Source organism: Scyliorhinus canicula, chromosome 12 (genome assembly GCF_902713615.1).
Source record: "Scyliorhinus canicula chromosome 12, sScyCan1.1, whole genome shotgun sequence".
Classification (NCBI taxonomy): domain Eukaryota; kingdom Metazoa; phylum Chordata; class Chondrichthyes; order Carcharhiniformes; family Scyliorhinidae; genus Scyliorhinus; species Scyliorhinus canicula.
This window is the reverse complement of record NC_052157.1, coordinates 161734614-161759422: the sequence shown is the minus strand read 5'-3', so window position 1 is coordinate 161759422 and position 24809 is coordinate 161734614. Positions and strand designations below refer to the sequence as shown.

General features: G+C 48.6%; 1 protein-coding gene across 1 annotated transcript in view; it reads right to left on the bottom strand.

The window, feature by feature from the left end:
* lrrc75a (leucine rich repeat containing 75A) overlaps positions 1 to 14789 on the bottom strand; it is a 61029-nt gene extending 46240 nt beyond the window's left edge. The window contains exons 1-2 of the mRNA XM_038814746.1: positions 14665 to 14789; positions 12770 to 12898 (exon numbers count right to left, since the gene is read on the bottom strand). Of these exons, the coding sequence (XP_038670674.1) occupies positions 12770 to 12898; positions 14665 to 14688 (153 nt within the window). The 5' untranslated portion in view covers positions 14689 to 14789. The remainder of the gene's footprint in view (positions 1 to 12769; positions 12899 to 14664) is intronic.
* Positions 14790 to 24809: the final 10020 nt, after the last annotated feature.

Here is a 24809-nt window from a genome sequence, read left to right as displayed (position 1 = left end):
GGGTGTGCAAGGGGGGGGTGTAAGCTCCATTGCATGCCGAGAATAACACCAGGGAATTATTACAAGATCACAAAATCCTCGACTCTTTCGCAGCTTGGCACCTTCCATCATAGCTGCTGTCAAAATCTAACACCACACAGGTTGGTACATTGAGGTCACTGATGATAATACAACTGAATTAACTCGGCTGTGAAAAGTTCTGGAGAAGGTGCAAAAAACAGATTTACGAGGATAATATCAGAACTGAGAAATGATTGCAGTTAGGAAAATTTGAGGAGGATTGGGCTCTTCTCTGTAGAAAACAGAAGACCGAGGGGGTGACCTGGGAGACGTGTGGGTGGACATTGGGGGGAACATGATGCCCTCTCCTGAGAGATGTTCAGAGTTTAGGGTATTTAATCGGGCAGGAGGATGCTGGGTGGGGATCCCACTGCCTTCCTGCCTCGATTACATCCGGAGCGGGAAGACTTACAGATGCCCGTCTCACCCACAGATAATGGGCAGTTAATGCCAACGTAAGGGCTTCATTCCACCACCATTGATATTCAACCAATGGCAAGCAGGACAGTTGCCATCCAGACAGTCCATATTTGTGGCCTCCAGTGGGGTGGGAGGTCCTCGTTCAAAGGCTTTCAATGTCTAATTGAGGGTCCCGTCTTAATGACTGGCACATTTGTGCTCACCCCCCGCCACCCCCTCCCCTCCTGTGACACTCGCAACACGACATCCATCAAGCCGTCTCTTACCCATGACCTAGATCCAGGGTCTCTGATTGGTCCACTGCTGCCAAACAATGAAGAGCTGTTGGCCTCTGATTGGCCAACAGCTTTTGTTTGGGGGGGGGGGGGGGGGGGGGGGAGAGGGAGAGAGAGAGAGAGAGAGAAGCATTGGGATCTCCATCCTGAGGTCCTTGATCCTGAGGTCCATCAGCCACTGGCCATTCTCAGGATATTGGGTGAAACTTAATGCCCTCCATTGAGATGTGTTTAGAGTTTGGGGCGCTTAATTGGGTAGGAGGGCGCTGGGTGGTGATCCAATGTCCTGAGAGGCACTTACTTCTGCAGACCTTCCCCATGGGAGGTGACGATGGGACTCTCACCGGATCTCCAGGCGGAGGATGGGACTCCTTTCACCTACATTAATTATTACCCACTGAGAAAACGAGAGTAAAGTAGTCCTGTCTGTGTGTATTTGTCTTTACTTTACTTCAATAAATAATCTTTAATCATTGTTACATGATGACTGGGCGGTTTATTCCCACTGGGGTCTCACTTGTTCCCTCACACCAAAGCAAAACAAAACTGCACACCCCCACGACCAGTGTTCCAAGTTGGCATACCCTTGCAGATATCATCAGCCTATCAGCCTGCTCTGTGACACTGCATTCCAGACCATTACAACTAGCTCTATGAAAAGAAAAGCCCTTCAACTAACCTCTGATCCTTTTGCCATTTATCTTAATTCTCTGTTAGTTGGTCCCTGAGCCTCCTGTCACTGGAGACGGTTTCTCCCTATTCAATTTATCAAAACCCCTCAGAATTCTGAACACTTTTATTAAATTTTCCTTAAAACTGGAGAACAACTCAACTTCTCCAGGTAACTTCAGACCCTCGTCTGTGGGTGGCTTGAAAATATAAAATAACTCACGACGCTAGATCAGTTACATGGAACTGAGTGTGAATTAAACGGAGAAGACTGCGGTTGCCCTGGCTCGTAACTCAGGCCAGACAAAGCCCCATCTTATCACGATGACATAATAACATCAACATAGAACATAGAACAGTACAGCACAGGCCCTTCGGCCCACGATGTTATGCCGACCATTATCGTGTATAATATCAACCTAATCTACACACCTTCAATTTACTGATGTCCATGTGCCTGTCCAAGAGTCGCTTAAATGTCCCTAATGTCAGGGCAGCACGGTGGCGCAGTGGTTAGCATTGCTGCCTCATGGTGCTGAGGCCAGGTTCGATCCCGGCTCTGGGTCACTGTCCGTGTGAAGTTTGCACATTCTCCCCTTGTTTGCGTGGGTTTCGCCCCCACAACCCAAAGATGTGCAGGGTAGGTGGATTGGCCACGCTAAATTGCCCCTTAATTTGGAAAAAATGAATTGGGTGCTCTAAATTTATATTTTAAAAACAGAAAAAAAAAGTCCCTAATGACTCTGATTCCACCACCTCTGCTGGCAGTGCATTCCACGCACCCACCACTCTCTGTGTAAAGAACCGACCTCTGACATCTCACCTATACCTTCCTCCAATCACCTTAAAATTATATCCCATCATGACAGCCAATTCCACCCTGGGGAAGAGTCTCTGGCTATCCACTCTCATCACCTTGTACACCTCTATCAAGTCACCTCTGTTCCTTCTTCGCTCCAGTGAGAAAAGCCCTCAACCTTTCTTCATAAGACATGCCCTCCATTCCAGGCAGCATCCTGGTAAATCTCCTCTGCACACTCTCCAAAGCATCCACGTCCTTCCTATAATGGGGCGGCAAGATTGGACACAATATTCCAAGTGTGGTCTAACCAGGGGTTTATAAAGCTGCAGCAAAACCTCGCGGCAGTTTTGGACCTCAGAACAGCCCTGTTGCTAAAGGTCAAAGCTAATTTTCCAGGTCGCTCTGCTGGGAGTTTAACTGTAAAGCCTTTGCTAAACCAGCTCTTGGCAAATGCTTCCATAGTTTATCAGTTTTCTGGATTTTCACCTTGGCGAGTCTCAGAAATCACATTCACAGACCTGAAACGTTTCTACTTTATTTAAGAAACCTTGCTGATAACAGTGTAAGATGCCCTCTGATTCTCCCACTGACTGCAGGGAGTTGTCCTGCCTTCCTTCAGCTTGAGTCTAAACAGACATTTGGACAACATTCTTCAGATCTCAATCTTCCCTCTCTCTGCCTGTAATTACTGACCACTTTATACAACATTGGCAAATGTAATTAACCCTTACCATACTGAATAAACAGTGACTCAGTACAGGACAAAGTAGCCCCGCTTTGACTGGCACTGTACTCATCCCCTTAAACATTCCCTCCCTCTGCCACTAACGAAAGTAGCAGCCGTGTGTACCATCTACAACAGGGGTGGGCAAACTTTTCCGTGCAAGGGCCACATTCAGAAATTCACAATTCACAAAGGGCCGCATAGTATATTAAGTAAAATAATTACTTCACCCGGTTATGATTCTGGGTGCCTCATATAGAACATAGAACAGTACAGCACAGAACAGGCCCTTCGGCCCTCGACGTTGTGCCGAGCAATGATCACCCTACTCAAGTCAACGTATCCACCCTATACCAGTAAGTAACCCAACAGCCCCACCCCCCCCCCCCCCCCCCCCCCACAAACCTTTTAAAAAAATTTTTTTTTTAATGACTTGGAGGGCCGCAGAAATACCTTTGGTGGGCCGCATGCGGCCCGCGGGCCGTAGTTTGCCCACCCCTGATCTACAAGATGCACTGCAGCAACTCACTAAGGCTCCTTTGATAGCGCCTTACAAAGCCATGATACCCAGAAGGACAAGGGCAGCAGATTCCTGGGAACATGCCCACAGTCAAATACCCCACACACTATCCTGAATTGAAAATATATCGCTGTCCCTTCACTGTCGCTGCGTCAAAATCCTGGAACCCCTCCCTAACATCACCGTGGGTGTACCTACACCTCATGGGCTTTTTTAAAAAAAATTCATTCGGGGATGTGGGCATTAGTGTCTGGGCCACCATTTATTGCCCATCCCTAATTGCCTTGAGCTGAGTGGTTTGTGCATTTACAAAGGACAGTTAAGACTGCTGAAAGGACGGAAGATTTCGTTCTCTTAACCAGATGGGCTTTTACGACAGTCAACAATGGTTTCATGGTCATCGTTAGATGTTTGATGCCAGAGTTTTATTGAATTTGAATGTCACCATCTGCAGTGGAGGGATTCGAACCCGGATCCCCCGAGCGTTACCTTGGCCACTGGCTCAGCAACAATACCACTACGGCACTGCCCCCCCCCTAAACTGCAGCAGTTTGAGAAGGCAGTTCACCTCCACCTTCCCAAGGAGATTTCAGATGGGCAGTAAATGCTGACCTCGCCAGCGAAACCCATCCCAACAATCAAAGGACAGGTGACCAAAAGCTTGGCCAATGAGTTGGGTTTTAAGCAGCACTTTTAAGGAGAGAGAGAGATAGACAGGGGTGAAACCCAGGCAAACACGGGGAGAATGTGCAAACTCCACACGGATTGAACCTGGGGCCTCGGCGCCATGAGGCAACCATGCTAACCACTTGCGCCACCATGCTGCCCTGAGATGGTGGTTAGGAAGAACTGAGTGGGGTCAGTGTACAAGTGCAAACGGACATTGTGTTTTCAGATTATGTCGCTGACGTTAACCAAAAATAGCTCGTTAACAAAATTAATGTTCATGGAATAGGAGCGTCAATGTCAACATGGATTTTTATAAAGTTGTCTGATGACTAATAACAACAAGTCGTAATAAATGGTTGTCTTTCAGACTGGAGAATGGTAAATGGTGGTGAGCACAAGAGGCAATGCGAACACCACCTGCTCTTTAGAGAGATACATGAATGAGTTGGGTATTGGAATCCTGAGAAAAGTTTCAATATTTACTGATGATACCAAACTCATAGGAGTGGCAAACAGGGGGCAGCACGGTGGCACAATGGTTAGCACTGCTGCCTCACAGCACCGAGGTCCCAGGTTCGATCCCGGCCCCTGGTCACTGCCCGTGTGGAGTTTGCACATTCTCCCTGTGTCTGCGGGGTCGCACCCCCACAGCCCAGAGATGTGCAGGTTAGGTGAATTGGCCACGCTAAATTGCCCCTTAAATTGCAAAAAAAAATTGGGTAAATTATTTATTAAAAAAGGAGTGGCAAACAGTGGGGATGATACCGATTGACTGTAACAGGACATTGACAGGCTAGCAGATTGGGCAGACAAGTAGCAGACATAATTCAATACAGAGCAGTGTGAGGTGATGCTTTTTTAGAATAAATTTAGAATATCCAATTCATTTGCTTTCCAATTAAGGGGCAATTTAGCGTGGCCAATCCACTTACCCTGCACATCTTTGGGTTGTGGGGGCGAAACCCACGCAAACTGGGGGAGAATGTGGAAACTCCACACGGACAGTGACCGGGGGCCGGGATCTAACTCGGGTCCTCAGCACTGTGAAACAGCAGTGCTAACCACTGAGCCACTGTGCCGCCCCGAGGTGATGCTTTTTGCAGAAGGAATTGAGAGAGGCGATACAAACTTACTGGCACAGTTCTAAGAATGTGCATGGACAGAGGGAGCTGGGGATTCATGTGCATAGATCTTTAAAGGCGGCAGAACATATTGAAAGAGTGGTTAACAAAGCATTTGGAATTTGGGCTTCATAAATAGAGGATTGAGGGCAGCACGGTGGCACAGGGGTTAGCGCTGCTGCCTCACGGCACTGGGGACCCGAGTTCGATCCTGGCTCTGGGTCATTGTCCGTGTGGAGTTTGCACATTCTTCCCGTGTCTGCGTGGGTTTCGCCCCCACAACCCAAAGATGTGCAGGCTAGGTGGATTGGCCACGTTAAATTGCCCGTTAATTGGAATTTAAAAAAAATAGAGGATTGAGTACAAAAACAGGAAAGTTCTACTGGACCTTTATAGAACTCTGGTTTGGTCCCAAATAGAGATTTAAGGTTTTGGGCAGATAAGAGATGCCTGGGAAATGTGAGGAAGAGTGATTTTACCCAGTGAGCGGTAATCACCTGGAGCCCTCTGTCTCCGAGGGTGCTGGAAATGGAGATGATAAATGGTTTCAAAAGAGAGTTGGTTGGGCAGTTGAGAGCTATGGGGACAGAGCGGGGGGGGGGGATAGTACTGGAGAGCCAGCATGGACTCAATGAGCCGAATGGCCTCCTCCTGTGTTCTAAAAGACTCAAAGACTCTGGAACAGCAGGTAGTGAGGAATAGGAAAGGGCCAAATATAGATCCTTGGGCAACACCAGAGGGAATGGTGTGGGAGTGGGAAAAGAACCCATTGATGGCAACTCTCTGGTTATGAGATAGAAAAGAATGGAAGCTGGTGAAAACAGTCTCACCCTGATGGTGAGGCACTGGAGGAGGATTAACTGTGTCAGACAGCCCGAGTATGCCCAGCTGGATACACTCAGCAGCACAGTGTTAGGGAGCAGTGGAAGAGAGGTGATCCAATACTATGATTTGTGTTTGCAGCCAGCTGGAGTTTTCATGCATTCCACAGCCCCTGATGTAACTGTTCAGGAATGTGTGTTAATGGTTAATTTGGAGGATAGGCCTGTTTCTCGGACTCCCCCAGGGCTGTGGGAAAGGAGGCCCAGAGTCTGCACGTTCCAAGAGATTACTCACAGGAAGGGGGGAGGTTCGCTAATCGGGGCCCAAGGAGGGTCGCACTCATTATCAATCTGCTCACCAAGTGTAAAATTTGGTGGTTTATTTATGGGACGTAAAATAAGGACTGCGTGTGTCTGCATAAGTGCGTGCCTGTGCATGCATGCCTGTGTGTATATCTGTATAAGTGTGTGCGTGCCTGTGTAAGTGTGTGCGTGTGTCTGTGCGTGTGGGGGGGGAGAATAGAAGGGGAATCAGAGGAGGCCGAGATTCAGTGTCAATCAAGCTGCATTCCTTGAAAGGAAAGGAACTGAAAGGAACAGCCCCAGTGCTCTTGTGGGAAATATGAGAATGAGGAAAGAGAAGAAACGGATTTTAATGTGGTTGCACCATAAATACCTGCTCTCTGCAGCATCTGTCTTTCTCCCTCTCTTTGTCTTTTGTCCCTGTCTTTGTCTTTTTTTTAAAAATTCCAATTAAGGGGCAATTTAGGGTGGCCAAGCCATCTACCCTGCACATCTTTGGGTTGTGGGGGTGAGACCCACGCAGACCCGGGGTGAATGTGCAAACTCCACACAGACAGTGACCCAGGGCCGGGATTGAACCCGGGTCCTCAGCGCCGTAGGCAGCAATGCTAACCACTGCGCCACCGTGCCGCCCTGTCACTCTCTTTATCTGTCTGCCTCTCACTGAATGATACAGAAGGAGGCCATTTGGCCCTTTGTGTCTGTGTTTGCCCCCCCCCCCCCCAAAGTCTGGCTCCCAGTCTCCCACTCCAGAACTCCAGCTCTCTCACTCTCCAGTTCTCTTTTTCAAATGCTGTGCTGGGAGTTTTCACATGTATCATTTTATTACACTCCTGGCTATTGGCCAAACATTGAGTAGTTGAAGTACAGCACTTTACCCCATCACTGGCCTCTTGGGCTCTGAGTAAAGCCACAGACCACTCCAAATACACCAAGCATCAACTTCATCACATGTAGAATCCAGCAAACAGCCAGATCATGGGGAGATTTCATTCAGTAAGGTGATTTTAATAGTTCAATCACATCTCCGAATAATTGCTCTGGGGTCCATGAAGTATAAGAATGTTCGGGTTAGTAAGGGTTAATGTAGAACTGGGGAAACAGTACCACCCAAATTATAGGCAGCAAGCTAGCACAGTGGTTAGCACTGTTGCTTCACAGTGCCAGTGTCCCAGGTTCGATTCCCAGCTTGGGTCATTGTCTGTGCGGAGTCTGCACGTTCTCCCCATGTCTATTCCCCATGTGGATTTCCTCTGGGTGCTCCGGTTTCCTCCCACAAGTCCCGAAAGATGTTCTATTAGGTGAATTGGACATTCTGAATTCTCCCTCGACGTACCTGAACAGGCGCTGGAATGTGGCGACTAGGGGCTTTTCACAGTAACTTCACTGAAGTGTAAATGTAAGCCTACGAGTAACACTAATAAAGGTTATTATTACAATGTAGAGAATCACAACTCTTGATGTACAAATTATGATGTAGGGTATCAAAACACTGAAGTGAAGCCTTCGTAATGTCCGTGTAAAACCTCCTTTGACTGTCATGGCAACGCACCCTAGACTCGAGCTTCTCCGTAGAAGAATCACTTTGGTAAGCAGGTCTCAGATATTCTAGTCACTGACCCTCTGACAGTGCAGCGCTCCCTCAGTACTGACCCTCTGACAGTGCAGCACTCTCTCAGTACTGACCCTCTGACAGTGCAGCGCTCCCTCAGCACTGACCCTCCAACACTGCGGCACTCCCTCAGTACTGACCCTCCAACAGTGCAGCACTCCCTCAGTACTGACCCTCTGACAGTGCAGCACTCCCTCAGTACTGACCCTCTGACAGTGCAGTGCTCCCTCAGCACTGACCCTCCAACAGTGCGGCACTCCCTCAGTACTGATCCTCCAACAGTGCGGTGCTCCCTCAGTACTGACCCTCCAACAGTGTGGCACTCCCTCAGTACTGACCCTCTGACAGTGCAGCACTCCCTCAGTACTGACCCTCCAACAGTGCGGCACTCCCTCAGTACAGACCCTCTGACAGTGCAGCACTCCCCCAGTACTGACCCTCTGACAGTGCAGCACTCCCTCAGTACTGACCCTCTGACAGTGCAGCACTCCCTCAGTACTGACCCTCCAACAGTGCGGCACTCCCTCAGTACTGACCCTCTGACAATGCAGCACTCCCTCAGTACTGACCCTCTGACAGTGCAGCACTCCCTCAATACTGACCCTCTGACAGTGCGGCACTCCCTCAGTACTGACCCTCTGACAGTGCGGCACTCCCTCAGTACTGACCCTCTGACAGTGCAGCACTCCCTCAGTACTGACCCTCTGACAGTGCAGCACTCCCTCAGTACTGACCCTCTGACAGTGCAGCACTCCCTCAGTACTGACCCTCTGACAGTGCGGCGCTCCCTCAGTACTGACCCTCTGACAGTGCAGCACTCCCTCAGTACTGACCCTCTGACAGTGCGGCATTCCCTCAGTACTGACCCTCTGACAGTGCGGCACTCCCTCAGTACTGACCCTCTGACAGTGCGGCACCCCCTCAGTACTGACCCTCTGACAGTGCGGCGCTCCCTCAGTACTGACCCTCTGACAGTGCGGCACTCCCTCAGTACTGACCCTCTGACAGTGCGGCACTCCATCAGTACTGACCCTCTAACAATGCAGCACTCCCTCAGTACTGACCCTCTGACAATGCAGCACTCCCTCAGTACTGACCCTCTGACAGTGCGGCACTCCCTCAGTACTGACCCTCTGACAGTGCGGCACTCCCTCAGTACTGACCCTCTGACAGTGCAGCACTCCCTCAGTACTGACCCTCTGACAGTGCGGCACTCCCTCAGTACTGACTCTCTGACAGTGCGGCACTCCCTCAGTACTGACCCTCTGACAGTGCGGCACTCCCTCAGTACTGACCCTCTGACAGTGCGGCACTCCCTCAGTACTGACCCTCTGACAGTGCGGCACTCCCTCAGTACTGACCCTCTGACAGTGCGGCACTCCCTCAGTACTGACCCTCTGACAGTGCGGCACTCCCTCAGTACTGACCCTCTGACAGTGCGGCACCCTGTCAGTACTGACCCTCTGACAGTGCGGCGCTCCCTCAGTACTGACCCTCTGACAGTGCAGCACTCCCTCAGTACTGACCCTCTGACAGTGCGGCATTCCCTCAGTACTGACCCTCTGACAGTGCGGCACTCCCTCAGTACTGACCCTCTGACAGTGCGGCACCCCCTCAGTACTGACCCTCTGACAGTGCGGCGCTCCCTCAGTACTGACCCTCTGACAGTGCAGCACTCCCTCAGTACTGACCCTCTGACAGTGTGGCACTCCCTCAGTACTGACCCTCTGACAGTGCAGCACTCCCTCAGTACTGACCCTCTGACAGTGTGGCACTCCCTCAGTACTGACCCTCTGACAGTGCGGCACTCCATCAGTACTGACCCTCTAACAATGCAGCACTCCCTCAGTACTGACCCTCTGACAGTGCGGCGCTCCCTCAGTACTGACCCTCTGACAGTGCGGCACTCCCTCAGTACTGACCCTCTGACAGTGCGGCACTCCCTCAGTACTGACCCTCTGACAGTGCGGCTCTCCCTCAGTACTGACCCTCTGACAGTGCGGCACTCCCTCAGTACTGACCCTCTGACAGTGCGGCACTCCCTCAGTACTGACCCTCTGACAGTGCGGCACTCCATCAGTACTGACCCTCTAACAATGCAGCACTCCCTCAGTACTGACCCTCTGACAGTGCGGCGCTCCCTCAGTACTGACCCTCTGACAGTGCGGCACTCCCTCAGTACTGACCCTCTGACAGTGCGGCACTCCCTCAGTACTGACCCTCTGACAGTGCGGCACTCCCTCAGTACTGACCCTCTGACAGTGTGGCACTCCCTCAGTACTGACCCTCTGACAGTGCGGCACTCCCTCAGTACTGACCCTCTGACAGTGCGGCACTCCCTCAGTACTGACCCTCTGACAGTGCAGCACTCCCTCAGTACTGACCCTCTGACAGTGCAGCACTCCCTCAGTACTGACCCTCTGACAGTGCAGCACTCCCTCAGTACTGACCCTCTGACAGTGCAGCACTCCCTCAGTACTGACCCTCTGACAGTGCAGCACTCCCTCAGTACTGACCCTCTGACAGTGCGGCACTCGCTCAGTACTGACCCTCTGACAGTGCAGCGCTCCCTCAGCACTGACCCTCTGACAGTGCGGCACTCCCTCAGTACTGACCCTCTGACAGTGCAGCGCTCCCTCAGTACTGACCCTCTGACAGTGCAGCACTCCCTCAGTACTGACCCTCTGACAGTGCAGCACTCCCTCAGTACTGACCCTCTGACAGTGCGTCACTCCCTCAGTACTGACCCTCTGACAGTGCGGCACTCCCTCAGTACTGACCCTCTGACAGTGCGGCACTCGCTCTGGGAATTGAGTGTATTTAACCCAATATCATCTGCCTCAGAGGCCAAGGACAGGCTGATACCCACTGACCCCTCCAGGAACAAATACACACTTTGGGGTAGTCACTCCAAGGTAGTACTTCAACTAAAATAATTATCATTGACACTGACCCTTGGCGAGGCAATCTCCCCTCCCCCATCGCCCTGTTTGCCAAGGTAAGCCGTAAACTGTGTCCCGAGAACAGTGAGGGGCAAATCCAAAAGTGGGCAGAAGGATAGGGAGGCAAATGTTTCTACTATTGTGCTCTTCAATACTCTGAGATTTGGAGATCAACATACTGGCAAGTTACACGGATAGGCTGATAAATCTGAATTACACAGTGAAGCTAATTAAATCAGGATCTCATTTCAACGGCAATAGGCCAAAAATATTTCAATAAAAGCTTCTTGTTTTTAAAATTTAGAATACTCAATTAATTTTTTCCAATTAAGTGTCAATTTAGCGTGGCCAATCTACCTACCCTGCACATCTTTGGGTTGTGGGGGTGAGACCCACGCAGACACGGGGAGAATGTGCAAACTCCACACGGACTGTGACCCAGGGCCGGGATCGAACCTGGGTCCTCAGCGCCGTGAGGCAGCAGTGCTAACTCACTGCGTCAGCGTGCTGCCCAAATAAAAGCTTCTTAAACAAGATTGAGCACAGGAACATTGGGTAGGTTCATGGGTGAAGGAAATGTCCCAGAGAAAGGTAATCTGGCAGAGCTCCAAATGAACCAACATCAGGCAGTGATTTTGGTGTTAAAGCAACTGATCAAGTCTCCTTGGGAGAGGTGGTGGCGTTGTGGTATTATCACTGGAGTAGTTAACCAGACACCCAGTGTAATGCTATATCGCCGTTCCTTCACTGTCACTGGGTGAAAATCCTGGAACTCCCTTCCTAACAGCGCCATCTGACCACTTTCTCCTGGGCAACTAGGGATGGCAACAGGTGCTGGTGAGGGACAAATGAACAGAGAGACAGAGAGAGAGAGAGTCATCAGTGAGAAAGACGGAGCTTTAGACTAAAAAGAGACAGAGAAAGAGAAATGAAAATCACTTATTGTCACGAGTAGGCTTCAATGAAGTTACTGTGAAAAGCCCCTAGTCGCCACATTCCGGTGCCTGTCCGGGGAGGCTGGTACGGGAATCGAACCGTGCTGCTGGCCTGCTTTAAAAGCCAGCAATTTAGCCCAGTGAGCTAAACCAGCCCCTGATGGCACTGATATGAGAGAGATTGATATGAGTTAGAGATGGTCAAACAAAATGAAAGGCAGAGAAACCGAGTAGAAATAGAGCGAATGACAGATAGAGTGAGACATACTTTCTACTCAGTCATTGAATGGGTTGATGCTCCAGATTTTAGAGGGGGCTGGTGAGCGGGGAACAGGATGTCCAATGTCTCCACTGCAGCCACTGGATAGTCCTAGATGTGATAATAATAATCTCTTTATTGTCACAAGTAGGCTTACATTAACTCTGCAATGAAGTTACTGTGAAAAGCCCCTAGTCGCCACATTCCAGCACCTGTTCGGGTACACAGAGGGAGAATTCAGAATGTTCAATTCACCTAACATCACGTCTTTCGGGACTTGTGGGAGTAAACCGGAGCACCCGGAGGAAACCCACGCAGACACGGGGAGAACGTGCAGACTCCTCACAGACAGTGACCCAAGCCGGGAATCGAACCTGGGATCATGGTGCTGTGAAGCAACAGTGCTAACCACTATGCTACAGTGCTGCCCACTGTTGGACACCTTTTCCCCCCTTTTTGGGCTCTTTCTCGGATTAACTGCCCCAATCTCATATTTGCTGAGCATCGACAGGACGATTGCACAGGAACTGCCTCCGTACTGTCACGGTCCCCTGAGAAGGTCAATCGATTCAGGTCAGACATTACTGACAGCAAGAGTGCCTGGGCCGTGAGACTGGGAACACAGAGTATTTCTTACCGGTTTGGGGCAATGGATATATCGGGCTAGACTGATGATCAGATCGTGAGTAATGGGATCTACTAGATTGCGGAAGCTGGCATATCTGCACAAGACATCATCCAGTGAGGTCGATTCCATCCCTAAATCCTGCAGAAAGAGAAGAAAAATAAACAATGAGAAAGGCCAACTTATTACCTTGGAAGTGTAGTCGCTGGTGTAATATAGGAAATAGAGCAGACAATTTACACATAGCAAGTTCCCATCAACTGCAATCATAAATTCCTAGAGTAGTTACAGCATAAAAAAAGACCATTTGGCCCATCTTGTCGCTGCAGGCTCTCTGCAAGAGTAACTCAACCCCCCCCCCCCCCTCCCCCCATCCCGCAGCCTGCTTCCAATAGCCAGATGTTTTTAATAATGTTGGATAATCTCCTCCAGCTCAACAATCCTGCAAGATCTCTGTGCTGCTCCAGTTTCAGACTCCTGCACATCCTCAATGTTAATAATTCTATCATTGGCAGCTGTACCCAGCTGCCTGGGCTGAATGTCTCGAATTCCCTCCCTGAAGCTCATAACCTAATTCTCGGCTCCTTTAGAACAACTCTTAAAGCCTACAGAGGGAGTGCTGCACTGTCAGAGGGTCAGTGCTGAGGGAGTGCCGCACTGTCAGAGGGTCAGTACTGAGGGAATGCTGCCCTGTCAGGGGGTCAGTACTGAGGGGGTGCCGCACTGTCAGAGGGTCAGTACTGAGGGAGAGCCGCACTGTCAGAGGGTCAGTACTGAGGGAGTGCTGCACTGTCAGAGGGTCAGTACTGAGGGAGTGCCGCACTGTCAGAGGGTCAGTACTGAGGGAATGCTGCCCTGTCAGGGGGTCAGTACTGAGGGGGTGCCGCACTGTCAGAGGATCAGTACTGAGGGAGAGCCGCACTGTCAGAGGGTCAGTACTGAGGGAGTGCTGCACTGTCAGAGGGTCAGTACTGAGGGAGTGCCGCACTGTCAGAGGGTCAGTACTGAGGGAGTGCCGCACTGTCAGAGGGTCAGTACTGAGGGAGTGCCGCACTGTCAGAGGGTCAGTACTGAGGGAATGCTGCACTGTCAGGGGGTCAGTACTGAGGGAGTGCCGTACTGTCAGAGGGTCAGTACTGAGGGAGTGCCGTACTGTCAGGGGGTCAGTACTGAGGGGGTGCCGCACTGTCAGAGGGTCAGTACTGAGGGGGTGCCGCACTGTCATAAATACCGCAGCTGCTAAACTGTCGGAAGTGATAACATTACGCACAGGCCCTAATTACGCGGAGCATTAGTTCTTGGGAGTGCAGACTCCACATCTGCTGCAGGGTGGGTGGTGGGGTGGGTGGGGGGGGGGGGGGGGGGGGGGTGGGGGAGGATGACATTACGTTCTGGGTCCTGGGCTTCAGGAAGGATGGATTGGTTTTGTTGGGGGTGCAACGCAGATTCACCAAAATGATACCAGAACTAAAAGGGTTACATTAATCTGAGGCCATGTTACATAAACTAGCTTTGTACTCCCTCAAGTTGTGAAGATTAAGGGGTGATTCAATTGGGCTATTTAAGATGATAAAGGAATGTGACGGGGTAAATAAGGAGAAACTAATTTCTCTGGTGACAAGGAGACTGCAACAAGGAGACAACGTTAAAATAACAGCTGCGCTGTTCAGGGGTGAAGCACTCCTTCAAGCAAGGGGCGGTGGAAATCTGGAGCCCTCTCTCCAAAAAGGCGTGAGGGTGCTTGGCGTCAATTAACATGTTCAAGACGAGGATGGATAGATTTCCGTTGGGTAAGCGTATTAAGTAATGTAGAGCAAAGGCACATAAATAGAGCTGAGGAGCAGATCACCGTGGACTGAGTGACAGATTGGCTACCTCTTGCTCCTAAAATATTCACTGGTACATACTGCGCGCAGGTGTGGAGTCAGCATCTAGCCCATGTCTGACGGCGTCCTTGGTAAATATTCCAGCTGAAGGTTTGAATCTGAGAGTCAAGATGCAAACATGAGCTTTTCTGAAATCAACTGTAAAACCTGTGACAGGAGCCATAACTTCAGACCTATTTGTGTGACGTCAGTGTGCAGAGGACGGATGTATATTCCCCCAGAGGCCAACAGACTGGATGGTTTTCTTTAATAGGATAACAGCTGTAGAAACAGGAGAGGATTATTTATCAGTGAGCGGAATGAAAGACAGAGTGAGACAGGGAGAGTGGAGAGAAAAATCACCCGCACAAACTGATGAGTGAATTAGACAGAGACAGAGGAAAGGCTGTAAAATTCACTGGAATGTTCAGTTCTTGTCCATTTGTTTTGCTGTTTGCTGTCTGTGAAACTCAAGACAGAGGAACCTCGATAGGCCCAGGACTGGCAGTCAAGTGCATCAGGGCAATGATGCAATGGTTCTGCCAGAATACATTGGTGCCAATTAGAATACATTTGACTATGATCAAATGTGACAAAGGGGGTTTGACAGGACATGTGACACTTAACAATTAACATTTGGGGCAGCAGGGTAGCATGGTGGTTAGCATAAATGCTTCACAGCTCCAGGGTCCCAGGTTCGATTCCGGCTTGGGTCACTGTCTGTGCGGAGTCTGCACGTCCTCCCCCTGTGTGCGTGGGTTTCCTCCGGGTGCTCCGGTTTCCTCCCACAGTCCAAAGATGTGCGGGTTAGGTGGATTGGCCATGCTAAATTGCCCGTAGTGTCCTAATAAAAGTAAGGTTAAGGGGGGGGTTGTTGGGTTACGGGTATAGGGTGGATACGTGGGTTTGAGTAGGGTGATCATGGCTCGGCACAACATTGAGGGCCGAAGGGCCTGTTCTGTGCTGTACTGTTCTATGTTCTATTTTTTTCATTGTGTTATGGGCCAGGGTTTAAAAACTCCATCGTGTATTATGGAGTTCACCTGACCTATAACCTTTTATGTTGAATTTGACTAGGATGAGCACAAGAGCCTACCTCTCAGGTGTGATTCAACAGTCTTCTCAGACATTTAAATCAAAATAAGCTTTATTCTAAGAACTTAGTTAACGTTTATAGAAACACACAGCAAGAATTTCTATCAATTAAAAACAAAAAGATACCACACAGCTACATTAATCTATGTGTAACACTTAATGAATCTCCCCTTAACTGTTCCAATTCAAAAACAAAATCTCATTAACTAAAACCCCTTTTTAAGGACGTGGCCCAGCACTCTGCATTTTCACTTGAATAAGACTGGCTTTCCCTGAGATTCTGACCCCGTCTCACCAACAGGTGTAAGCCCTTCTGGAAAGCAAACTATATGTTTTAAGTTACTAAAGCAGGTAGCCAAACTCTTTTTTTTTTATAAATAATTTTTATTGAAATTTTTGAAAAATGTATTTAACAGAACAATAATAATAACAATAAGGAACACCCCCCGGACCCGTAACAACGCATATAACGAGCCCCCTCACACCCCCCAAACCAGAAGAACAAAAAAATAAATTTAAAATAAATTAAATTAACATAAACAAAACCCCCATGAACCCCCCCCCCCCCCGACTTCGCCGCTGCTGCTGACCTAGTTCCCTATCGTTGAGCCAGAAAGTCGAGGAAAGGCTGCCACCGCCTAAAGAACCCTTGTACCGACCCCCTCAGGGCGAATTTGACCTTCTCCAGCTTAATGAATCCCGCCATGTCATTGATCCAGGTCTCCACGCTTGGGGGTCTCGCATCTTTCCATTGCAACAAGATCCTCCACCGGGCTACTAGGGACGCAAAGGCCAGCACACCGGCCTCTTTCGCCTCCTGCACTCCCGGCTCCACCCCAACCCCAAATATCGCGAGTCCCCAGCCTGGCTTGATCCTGGACCCTACCACCCTCGACACCGTCCTCGCCACCCCCTGCCAGAATTCCCCCAGTGCCGGGCATGCCCAAAACATATGGGCATGGTTCGCTGGGCTCCCCGAACACCTAATGCACCTGTCCTCACCCCCAAAAACCTGCTCATCCTCGTCCCGGACATATGAGCCCTGTGCACTACCTTGAACTGGATGAGGCTAAGCCTCGCACATGAGGAGGAGGAGTTCACCCTCTCCAGGGCGTCCGCCCATGTCCCCTCCTCAATCTGCTCCCCCAGCTCCACTTCCCACTTAGCCTTCAGCTCCTCTATCGACGCCTCCTCCACCTCCTGCATTACCTGGTAGATGTCAGACACCTTCCCATCCCTGACCCACCCCCACGAAAGCACCCTATCCCTTACCCCCCGCGGGGGCAGCAAAGGGAACCCCTCCACCTGCCGCCTAGCAAACGCTTTGACCTGAAGGTACCTGAACATAATCCCCAGGGGGAGTTCAAACTTCTCCTCCAGTTCACCCAGGCTCGCAAACCTCCCGTCAATGAACAGGTCTCCCAACTTCCTTATGCCCGCCCTGTGCCACCCCAGGAACCCGCCATCCATGTTCCCTGGGACAAACCGGTGGTTTCCCCGCAGTGGGGCCTCCACCGAGCCCCCCCACTTCCCCCCTGTGTCGCCTCCACTGCCCCCAAATCTTGAGGGTAGCCGCCACCACCGGGCTCGTGGTGTACCTCGTTGGAGGGAGCGGCAACGGCGCTTTTACCAGTGCCTTCAGGCTCGTGCCTCCGCAGGACGCCATCTCCATCCTTTTCCATGCTGCCCCCTCCCCATCCATTACCCACTTGCGTACCATCGAGACGTCAGCCGCCGAATAGTACCCAGAGAGGTTGGGCAGCGCCAGCCCCCCTCCATCCCTGCCTCGCTCCAAAAAGACCCTCCTCACCCTCGGAGTCCCATGCGCCCAAACAAATCCCGTGATGCTGCTGTTCACCCTCCTAAAAAAGGCCCTCGGAATAAGGATGGGGAGGCACTGGAACAAAACAAAAACCTCGGGAGCACCGTCATTTTAACGGACTGTATTCTACCCGCCAATGACAGCGGCAGCATGTCCCACCTTTTGAACTCCTCCTCCATCTGCTCCACCAACCTAGTAAAAAGCAGGTAGCCAAACTCAATATTTTTTCCTGAAAGAACTCTTTAAAATGGAAATAGAGAGAGACAGGCCAAAACATGTATTTTCTCTGTCTGTAGTCCACAGCAGTCAAATCAAAATGAAAGCAAAATCAAAAACCTCACACAGCCACAGCCCAGCTCCACCCACACAATTACATCACTGAATCCATGTGATGAGACAAACACCTTTCGTAAAGGGACACTGATGTGACAAATGCTTTGGTGATCAGGAGAACTTGTATTTCACAACCTCAGCAGGTCTCAAAGAGCTTTACAGCCAAGGATGTGTAATTGCTGCTATAATATAGATCAAGTAGCCAGTTTGTGCAGAGCAAGATCTCTCAAGCAGCAATGTGTCAATGACCGGACCATTCTTTCTTTGTTATGTTGGTTGAAGGATACATATTGGTCAGGACACCTCCGCATCTCCAATCGTGGCCTTGGGATCTTTTCCATCTAACCCAGATAGAAGGCCACGACTCAGTTAATGTCTCATCTGGAAAGCAGCTCCTCTGACAGTACAGTACTCCCTCAGCACCAACACTGACAATGCCAGCTTGGATTGCCGGTTCCAGACTCGGGAGTAGGGCTTGAATCTACAATCTCCAAGGGGAGAATGGTACCGAGGAATAGCTGATACTTTGGAATAAAATCATGTAAAAAAAAAAGAGAAACGGCAGCATGTGGCGCAGTGGTTACCACCCCGACCGTGACGCTGAGGACCCGGGTTCGAATCCTGGCCCTGGGTTACTGTCCGTGTGGAGTTTGCACATTCTCCCCATGGTCTGTGTGGGTTTCACCCCCACCACCCAAAGATGTGGCGGTTAGGTGGACTGGCCACGCTAAATTGCCCCTTAATTGGGAAAACAAAATTTGGTACTTTAAAATTTGAAAAAAAACCCTGAGAAACAGGAAGGTTACAGAAATTTATAACAAGACCAAAACGTTTACCTGGAGATATGTTGGGAGAGACTGGACGAAATTCTCCGCTCATTGTGATTCACTATTCCCGCCGGCAACGCACTCCTGCTCGCCAGGGGCTTTCCCGTTGGCGTGGGGTGGCTACAATGGGAAATCCCATTGACAAGCGGCGAGAAGATAGAATCCCACCGCCAGCGAACGTAGCGCGGCCAAGAAACACACGGCTGGGGACCTGAGAATCTCGCCCACTGTCTTTCCTGTGCAATAGTCTGGTCAGATTATAAAATAAATTGTGAGCGAGACAAATAAGGACAATCGTTTTATTGCAACATTAGGTGGAGCCTCACATACTGCCCCTGAACAAACTCTGGGGAACGGCTGTCTCCTGTAATTTTGCTCATTGCTAACAGTCAATGTGACCTGGAGATCTGTTCAGTACCACAAGCGCAGTGACGCGCAGAAAGTGACCAGAGAGGGCATTGGTGACACTGCAGAAACTGTGAGCAGCATTCTATTAATACGCAAATATCCTGGAGCAGATCACAGCTGGATCCCTCTGGGCTGGAGCACATCAGGGACCACGTATAATGTCAGGAGCAAGCAAACTGAAGGATGGGGTGATTTATTGCTATAGTACCAACATCCAGGCCTTCATTGGCCCTGACCCAGCAGCTGTGAGGGTTAATTCCAAACCATCAATATGTAGTAGCAACAAACAAAAAAATACTGAATCCGAGACATATACTAAAACATTGGAAGTTCATGTCAGTTACATAAAACACACATATCCCAATTTACATTAAACACCCTATGTCTATTCTATTGATAATAACCCCTGGGTATGTTACAGACAAATATGGTATTGTACACATTATTGCAAATAGCAGGCCCTGTATATACTACAGAGAATAACAGTCCAGGTGTATATTATAGACAATAACAGCCTGTGTATATTATAGAGAATAACAGCACCTGTGTATATTATAGAGAATAACAGTCCCTGTGTATATTATAGAGAATAACAGTCCCTGTGTATATTATAGAGAATAACAGTCCCTGTGTATATTATAGAGAATAACAGTCCCTGTGTATATTATAGAGAATAACAGTCTGTGTGTATATTATAGAGAATAACAGTCTGTGTGTATATTATAGACAATAACAGCCCCTGTGTATATTCTAGAGAATAACAGTCTCTGTGTATATAATAGAGAATAACAGTCCCTGTGTATATTATAGAGAATAACAGCCCCTGTGTATATTATAGAGAATAACAGTCTGTGTGTATATTATAGAGAATAACAGTCTGTGTGTATATTATAGACAATAACAGTCCCTGTGTATATTATAGACAATAACAGCCCCTGTGTATATTCTAGAGAATAACAGTCTCTGTGTATATAATAGAGAATAACAGTCCCTGTGTATATTATAGACAATAACAGCCCATGTATATTATAGACAATAATTAGGGGCAGCATGGTAGCATGGTGGTTAGCATCAATGCTTCACAGCTCCAGGGTCCCAGGTTCGATTCCCGGCTGGGGCACTGTGTGTGTGGAGTCTGCACGTCCTCCCCGTGTGTGCGTGGGTTTCCTCCGGGTGCTCCGGTTTCCTCCCACAGTCCAAAGATGTGCGGGTTAGGTGGATTGGCCAGGCTAAATTGCCCTTAGTGTCCTAAAAAATAATGTTAATGGGGGTTGTTGGGTTACTGGTATAGGGTGGATACGTGGGCTTGGGTAGGGTGATCATTGCTCGGCACAACATTCAGGGCCGAAGGGCCTGTTCTGTGCTGTACTGTTCTAATTCTAAAAACAGTCCCTGTGTATATTATAGAGAATAACAGTCCAGGTGTATATTATAGACAATAACAGCCCGTGTATATTATAGATAATAACAGCCCCAGTGTATATTATAGAGAATAACAGTCCCTGTGTATATTATAGAGAATAACAGTGTGTGTATATTATAGAGAATAACAGTCTGTGTATATTCTAGAGAATAACAGTCTGTATATTCTAGAGAATAACAGTCTCTGTGTATATAATAGAGAATAACAGTCTCTGTCTATATAATAGAGAATGACAGTCCCTGTGTATATTATAGACAATAACAACCCATGTATATTATAGACAATAACAGTTCCTGTGTATATTATAGAGAATAACAGTCCAGGTGTATATTATAGACAATAACAGCCCGTGTATATTATAGATAATAACAGCCCCTGTGTATATTATAGAGAATAACAGTCCCTGTGTATATTATAGAGAATAACAGTCTCTGTGTATGTTATAGAGAATAACAGCCCCTGTGTATGTTATAGAGAATAACAGCCCCTGTGTATATTATAGAGAATAACAGTCCCTGTGTATATTATAGAGAATAACAGTCCCTGTGTATATTATAGAGAATAACAGTCCCTGTGTATATTATAGAGAATAACAGTCCCTGTGTATATTATAGAGAATAACAGCCCCTGTGTATGTTATAGAGAATAACAGCCCCTGTGTATATTATAGACAATAACAGCCCCTGTGTATATTATAGACAATAACAACCCATGTATATTATAGACAATAACAGTTCCTGTGTATATTATAGAGAATAACAGTCCAGGTGTATATTATAGACAATAACAGCCCGTGTATATTATAGATAATAACAGCCCCTGTGTATATTATAGAGAATAACAGTCCCTGTGTATATTATAGAGAATAACAGTCTCTGTGTATGTTATAGAGAATAACAGCCCCTGTGTATGTTATAGAGAATAACAGCCCCTGTGTATATTATAGAGAATAACAGTCCCTGTGTATATTATAGAGAATAACAGTCCCTGTGTATATTATAGAGAATAACAGTCCCTGTGTATATTATAGAGAATAACAGTCCCTGTGTATATTATAGAGAATAACAGCCCCTGTGTATGTTATAGAGAATAACAGCCCCTGTGTATATTATAGACAATAACAGCCCCTGTGTATATTATAGAGAACAGTCCCTGTGTATATTATAGAGAATAACAGCCCCTGTGTATATGATAGAGAATAACTTTCCCTCTGTATATCATAGAGAATAACAGTCCCTGTGTATATTATAGAGAATAACAGCCCCTGTGTATGCTATGGAGAATAACAGTCTCTGTGTATATTATAGAGAATAACAGTCCCTGTGTATATTATAGAGAATAACTTTCCCTCTGTATATCATAGAGAATAACAGTCCCTGTGTATATTATAGAGAATAACAGTCCCTGTGTATATTATAGAGAATTACAGCCCCTGTGTATATTATAGAGAATAACAGTCCCTGTGTATATTATAGAGAATAACAGCCCCTGTGTATATTATAGAGAATAACAGTCTGTGTGTATATTATAGAGAATAACAGTCCGTGTATATTATAGAGAATAACAGTCCCTGTGTATATTATAGAGAATAACAGTCCCTGTGTATATTATAGAGAATAACAGCCCCTGTGTATATGATAGAGAATAACAGTCTGTGTGTATATTATAGAGAATAACAGTCCCTGTGTATATTATAGAGAATAACAGTCCCTGTGTATATTATAGAGAATAACAGTCCGTGTATATTATAGAGAATAACAGTCCCTGTGTATATTATAGAGAATAACAGCCCCTGTGTATATTATAGAGAATAACAGTTCCTGTGTATATGATAGAGAATAACAGTCTCTGTGTATATTATAGAGAATAACTTTCCCTCTGTATATTATAGAGAATAACAGCCCCTGTGTATATTATAGAGAATAACAGCCCCTGTGTATATTATAGTGAACAGTCCATGTGTATATTATGGATGATATCAGCCCCTGTGTATATTATGGAGAATTATTGAGCACATCTTGTGGTACACAGAACCAGTGTATATCACATAATGCTGATGAGAAAATATGTGATACCTGGGGTGTGTGTGATGTGAAACATTTATCAGCAACAGGAATGAGGTTTTGTGATTATTTGTGAGACTGCAGTAGTGTGAGAGCTGCGTTCAATCCAGCCAAGTGCTTGGAATTAGTCAAGTGGTCCCTTTGCTTTCAGATAAACACAGAATAATAAGGCAATGTACTCTGAGCCTCTATCAGGCTGATGTAATGCAGCATTAATGCTTCAGCAATAATCCAATAGCTGTGATCAAGGGAGCTCAAGGTTCAGTGTCCCCAGTCACTCAACAGCTCTGCTGTGAATCCATCCAACACTAAACAGTTTCACTATTTATTATTACTATTTATTTCGAGACAAAACCCCAAATTTGCTGAATTGTTTTCACATTGCCACATATATGACAGCGTTATTATTGCCACAAGATAACTGCGAACATTTCCACACCTGCACCAACAGGCCGCGGTTCAGACGCTCAAAACAACTGAGCATTGGAGCTCTGTCTCAAAATTCCTAAATGGTATCCGATGGGTTGGGATGCGTGTTATGTAAAGGTGCCCATAGCCCACATCATGTCTAGTCTGGGATCTTCCATAATCCCTCTTATTTACTCTATCGACTCCATGAAGATCGTCACAGCTATTGAAGAAGCATTCACGGTGAAGCCTCTCAGACAGTCAAGCATCCCAAGAATCTTTCCACTGCTTCATACTGCCCTCAGGGGGAGGGCACTTGGAGGGTCAGTACTGAGGGAGTGCCGCACTGTCAGAGGGTCAGTACTGAGGGAGTGCCGCACTGTCAGAGGGTCAGTACTGAGGGAGTGCCGCACTGTCAGAGGGTCAGTACTGAGGGAGCGCTGCACTGTCAGAGGGTCAGTACTGAGGGAGTGCTGCACTGTCAGAGGGTCAGTACTGAGGGAGTGCCGCACTGTCAGAGGGTCAGTACTGAGGGAGCCCTGCACTGTCAGAGGGTCAGTACTGAGACAACGCTGCACTGTCAGAGGGTCAGTACTGAGGGAGTGCTGCACTGTCAGAGGGTCAGTACTGAGACAACGCTGCACTGTCAGAGGGTCAGTACTGAGGGAGTGCTGCACTGTCAGAGGGTCAGTACTGAGGGAGTGCCGCACTGTCAGAGGGTCAGTACTGAGGGAGTGCCGCACTGTCAGAGGGTCAGTACTGAGGGAGTGCCGCACTGTCAGAGGGTCAGTGCTGAGGGAGTGCCGCACTGTCAGAGGGTCAGTACTGAGGGAGAGCCGCACTGTCAGAGGGTCAGTACTGAGGGAGTGCCGCACTGTCAGAGGGTCAGTACTGAGGGAGTGCCGCACTGTCAGAGGGTCAGTACTGAGGGAGTGCCGCACTGTCAGAGGGTCAGTACTGAGGGAGTGCCGCACTGTCAGAGGGTCAGTACTGAGGGAGTGCTGTACTGTCAGAGGGTCAGTACTGAGGGAGTGCCGCACTGTCAGAGGGTCAGTACTGAGGGAGTGCTGCACTGTCAGAGGGTCAGTACTGAGGGAGTGCCGCACTGTCAGAGGGTCAGTACTGAGGGAGTGCCGCACTGTCAGAGGGTCAGTACTGAGGGAGTGCTGCACTGTCAGAGGGTCAGTACTGAGGGAGTGCTGCACTTTCAGAGGGTCAGTACTGAGGGAGTGCTGCACTGTCAGAGGGTCAGTACTGAGGGAGTGCCGCACTGTCAGAGGGTCAGTACTGAGGGAGTGCTGCACTGTCATAGTGTCAGTACTGAGGAAGTGCCGCACTGTCAGAGGGTCAGTACTGAGGGAGTGCCGCACTGTCAGAGGGTCAGTACTGAGGGAGTGCTGCACTGTCAGAGGGTCAGTACTGAGGGAGTGCTGCACTGTCAGAGGGTCAGTACTGAGGGAGTGCTGCACTGTCAGAGGGTCAGTACTGAGGGAGTGCCGCACTGTCAGAGGGTCAGTACTGAGGGAGTGCTGCACTGTCATAGTGTCAGTACTGAGGAAGTGCCGCACTGTCAGAGGGTCAGTACTGAGGGAGTGCTGCACTGTCAGAGGGTCAGTACTGAGGGAGTGCTGCACTGTCAGAGGGTCAGTACTGAGGGAGTGCTGCACTGTCAGAGGGTCAGTACTGAGGGAGTGCTGCACTGTCAGAGGGTCAGTACTGAGGGAGTGCCGCACTGTCAGAGGGTCAGTACTGAGGGAGTGCCGCACTGTCAGAGGGTCAGTACTGAGGGAATGCTGCACTGTCAGAGG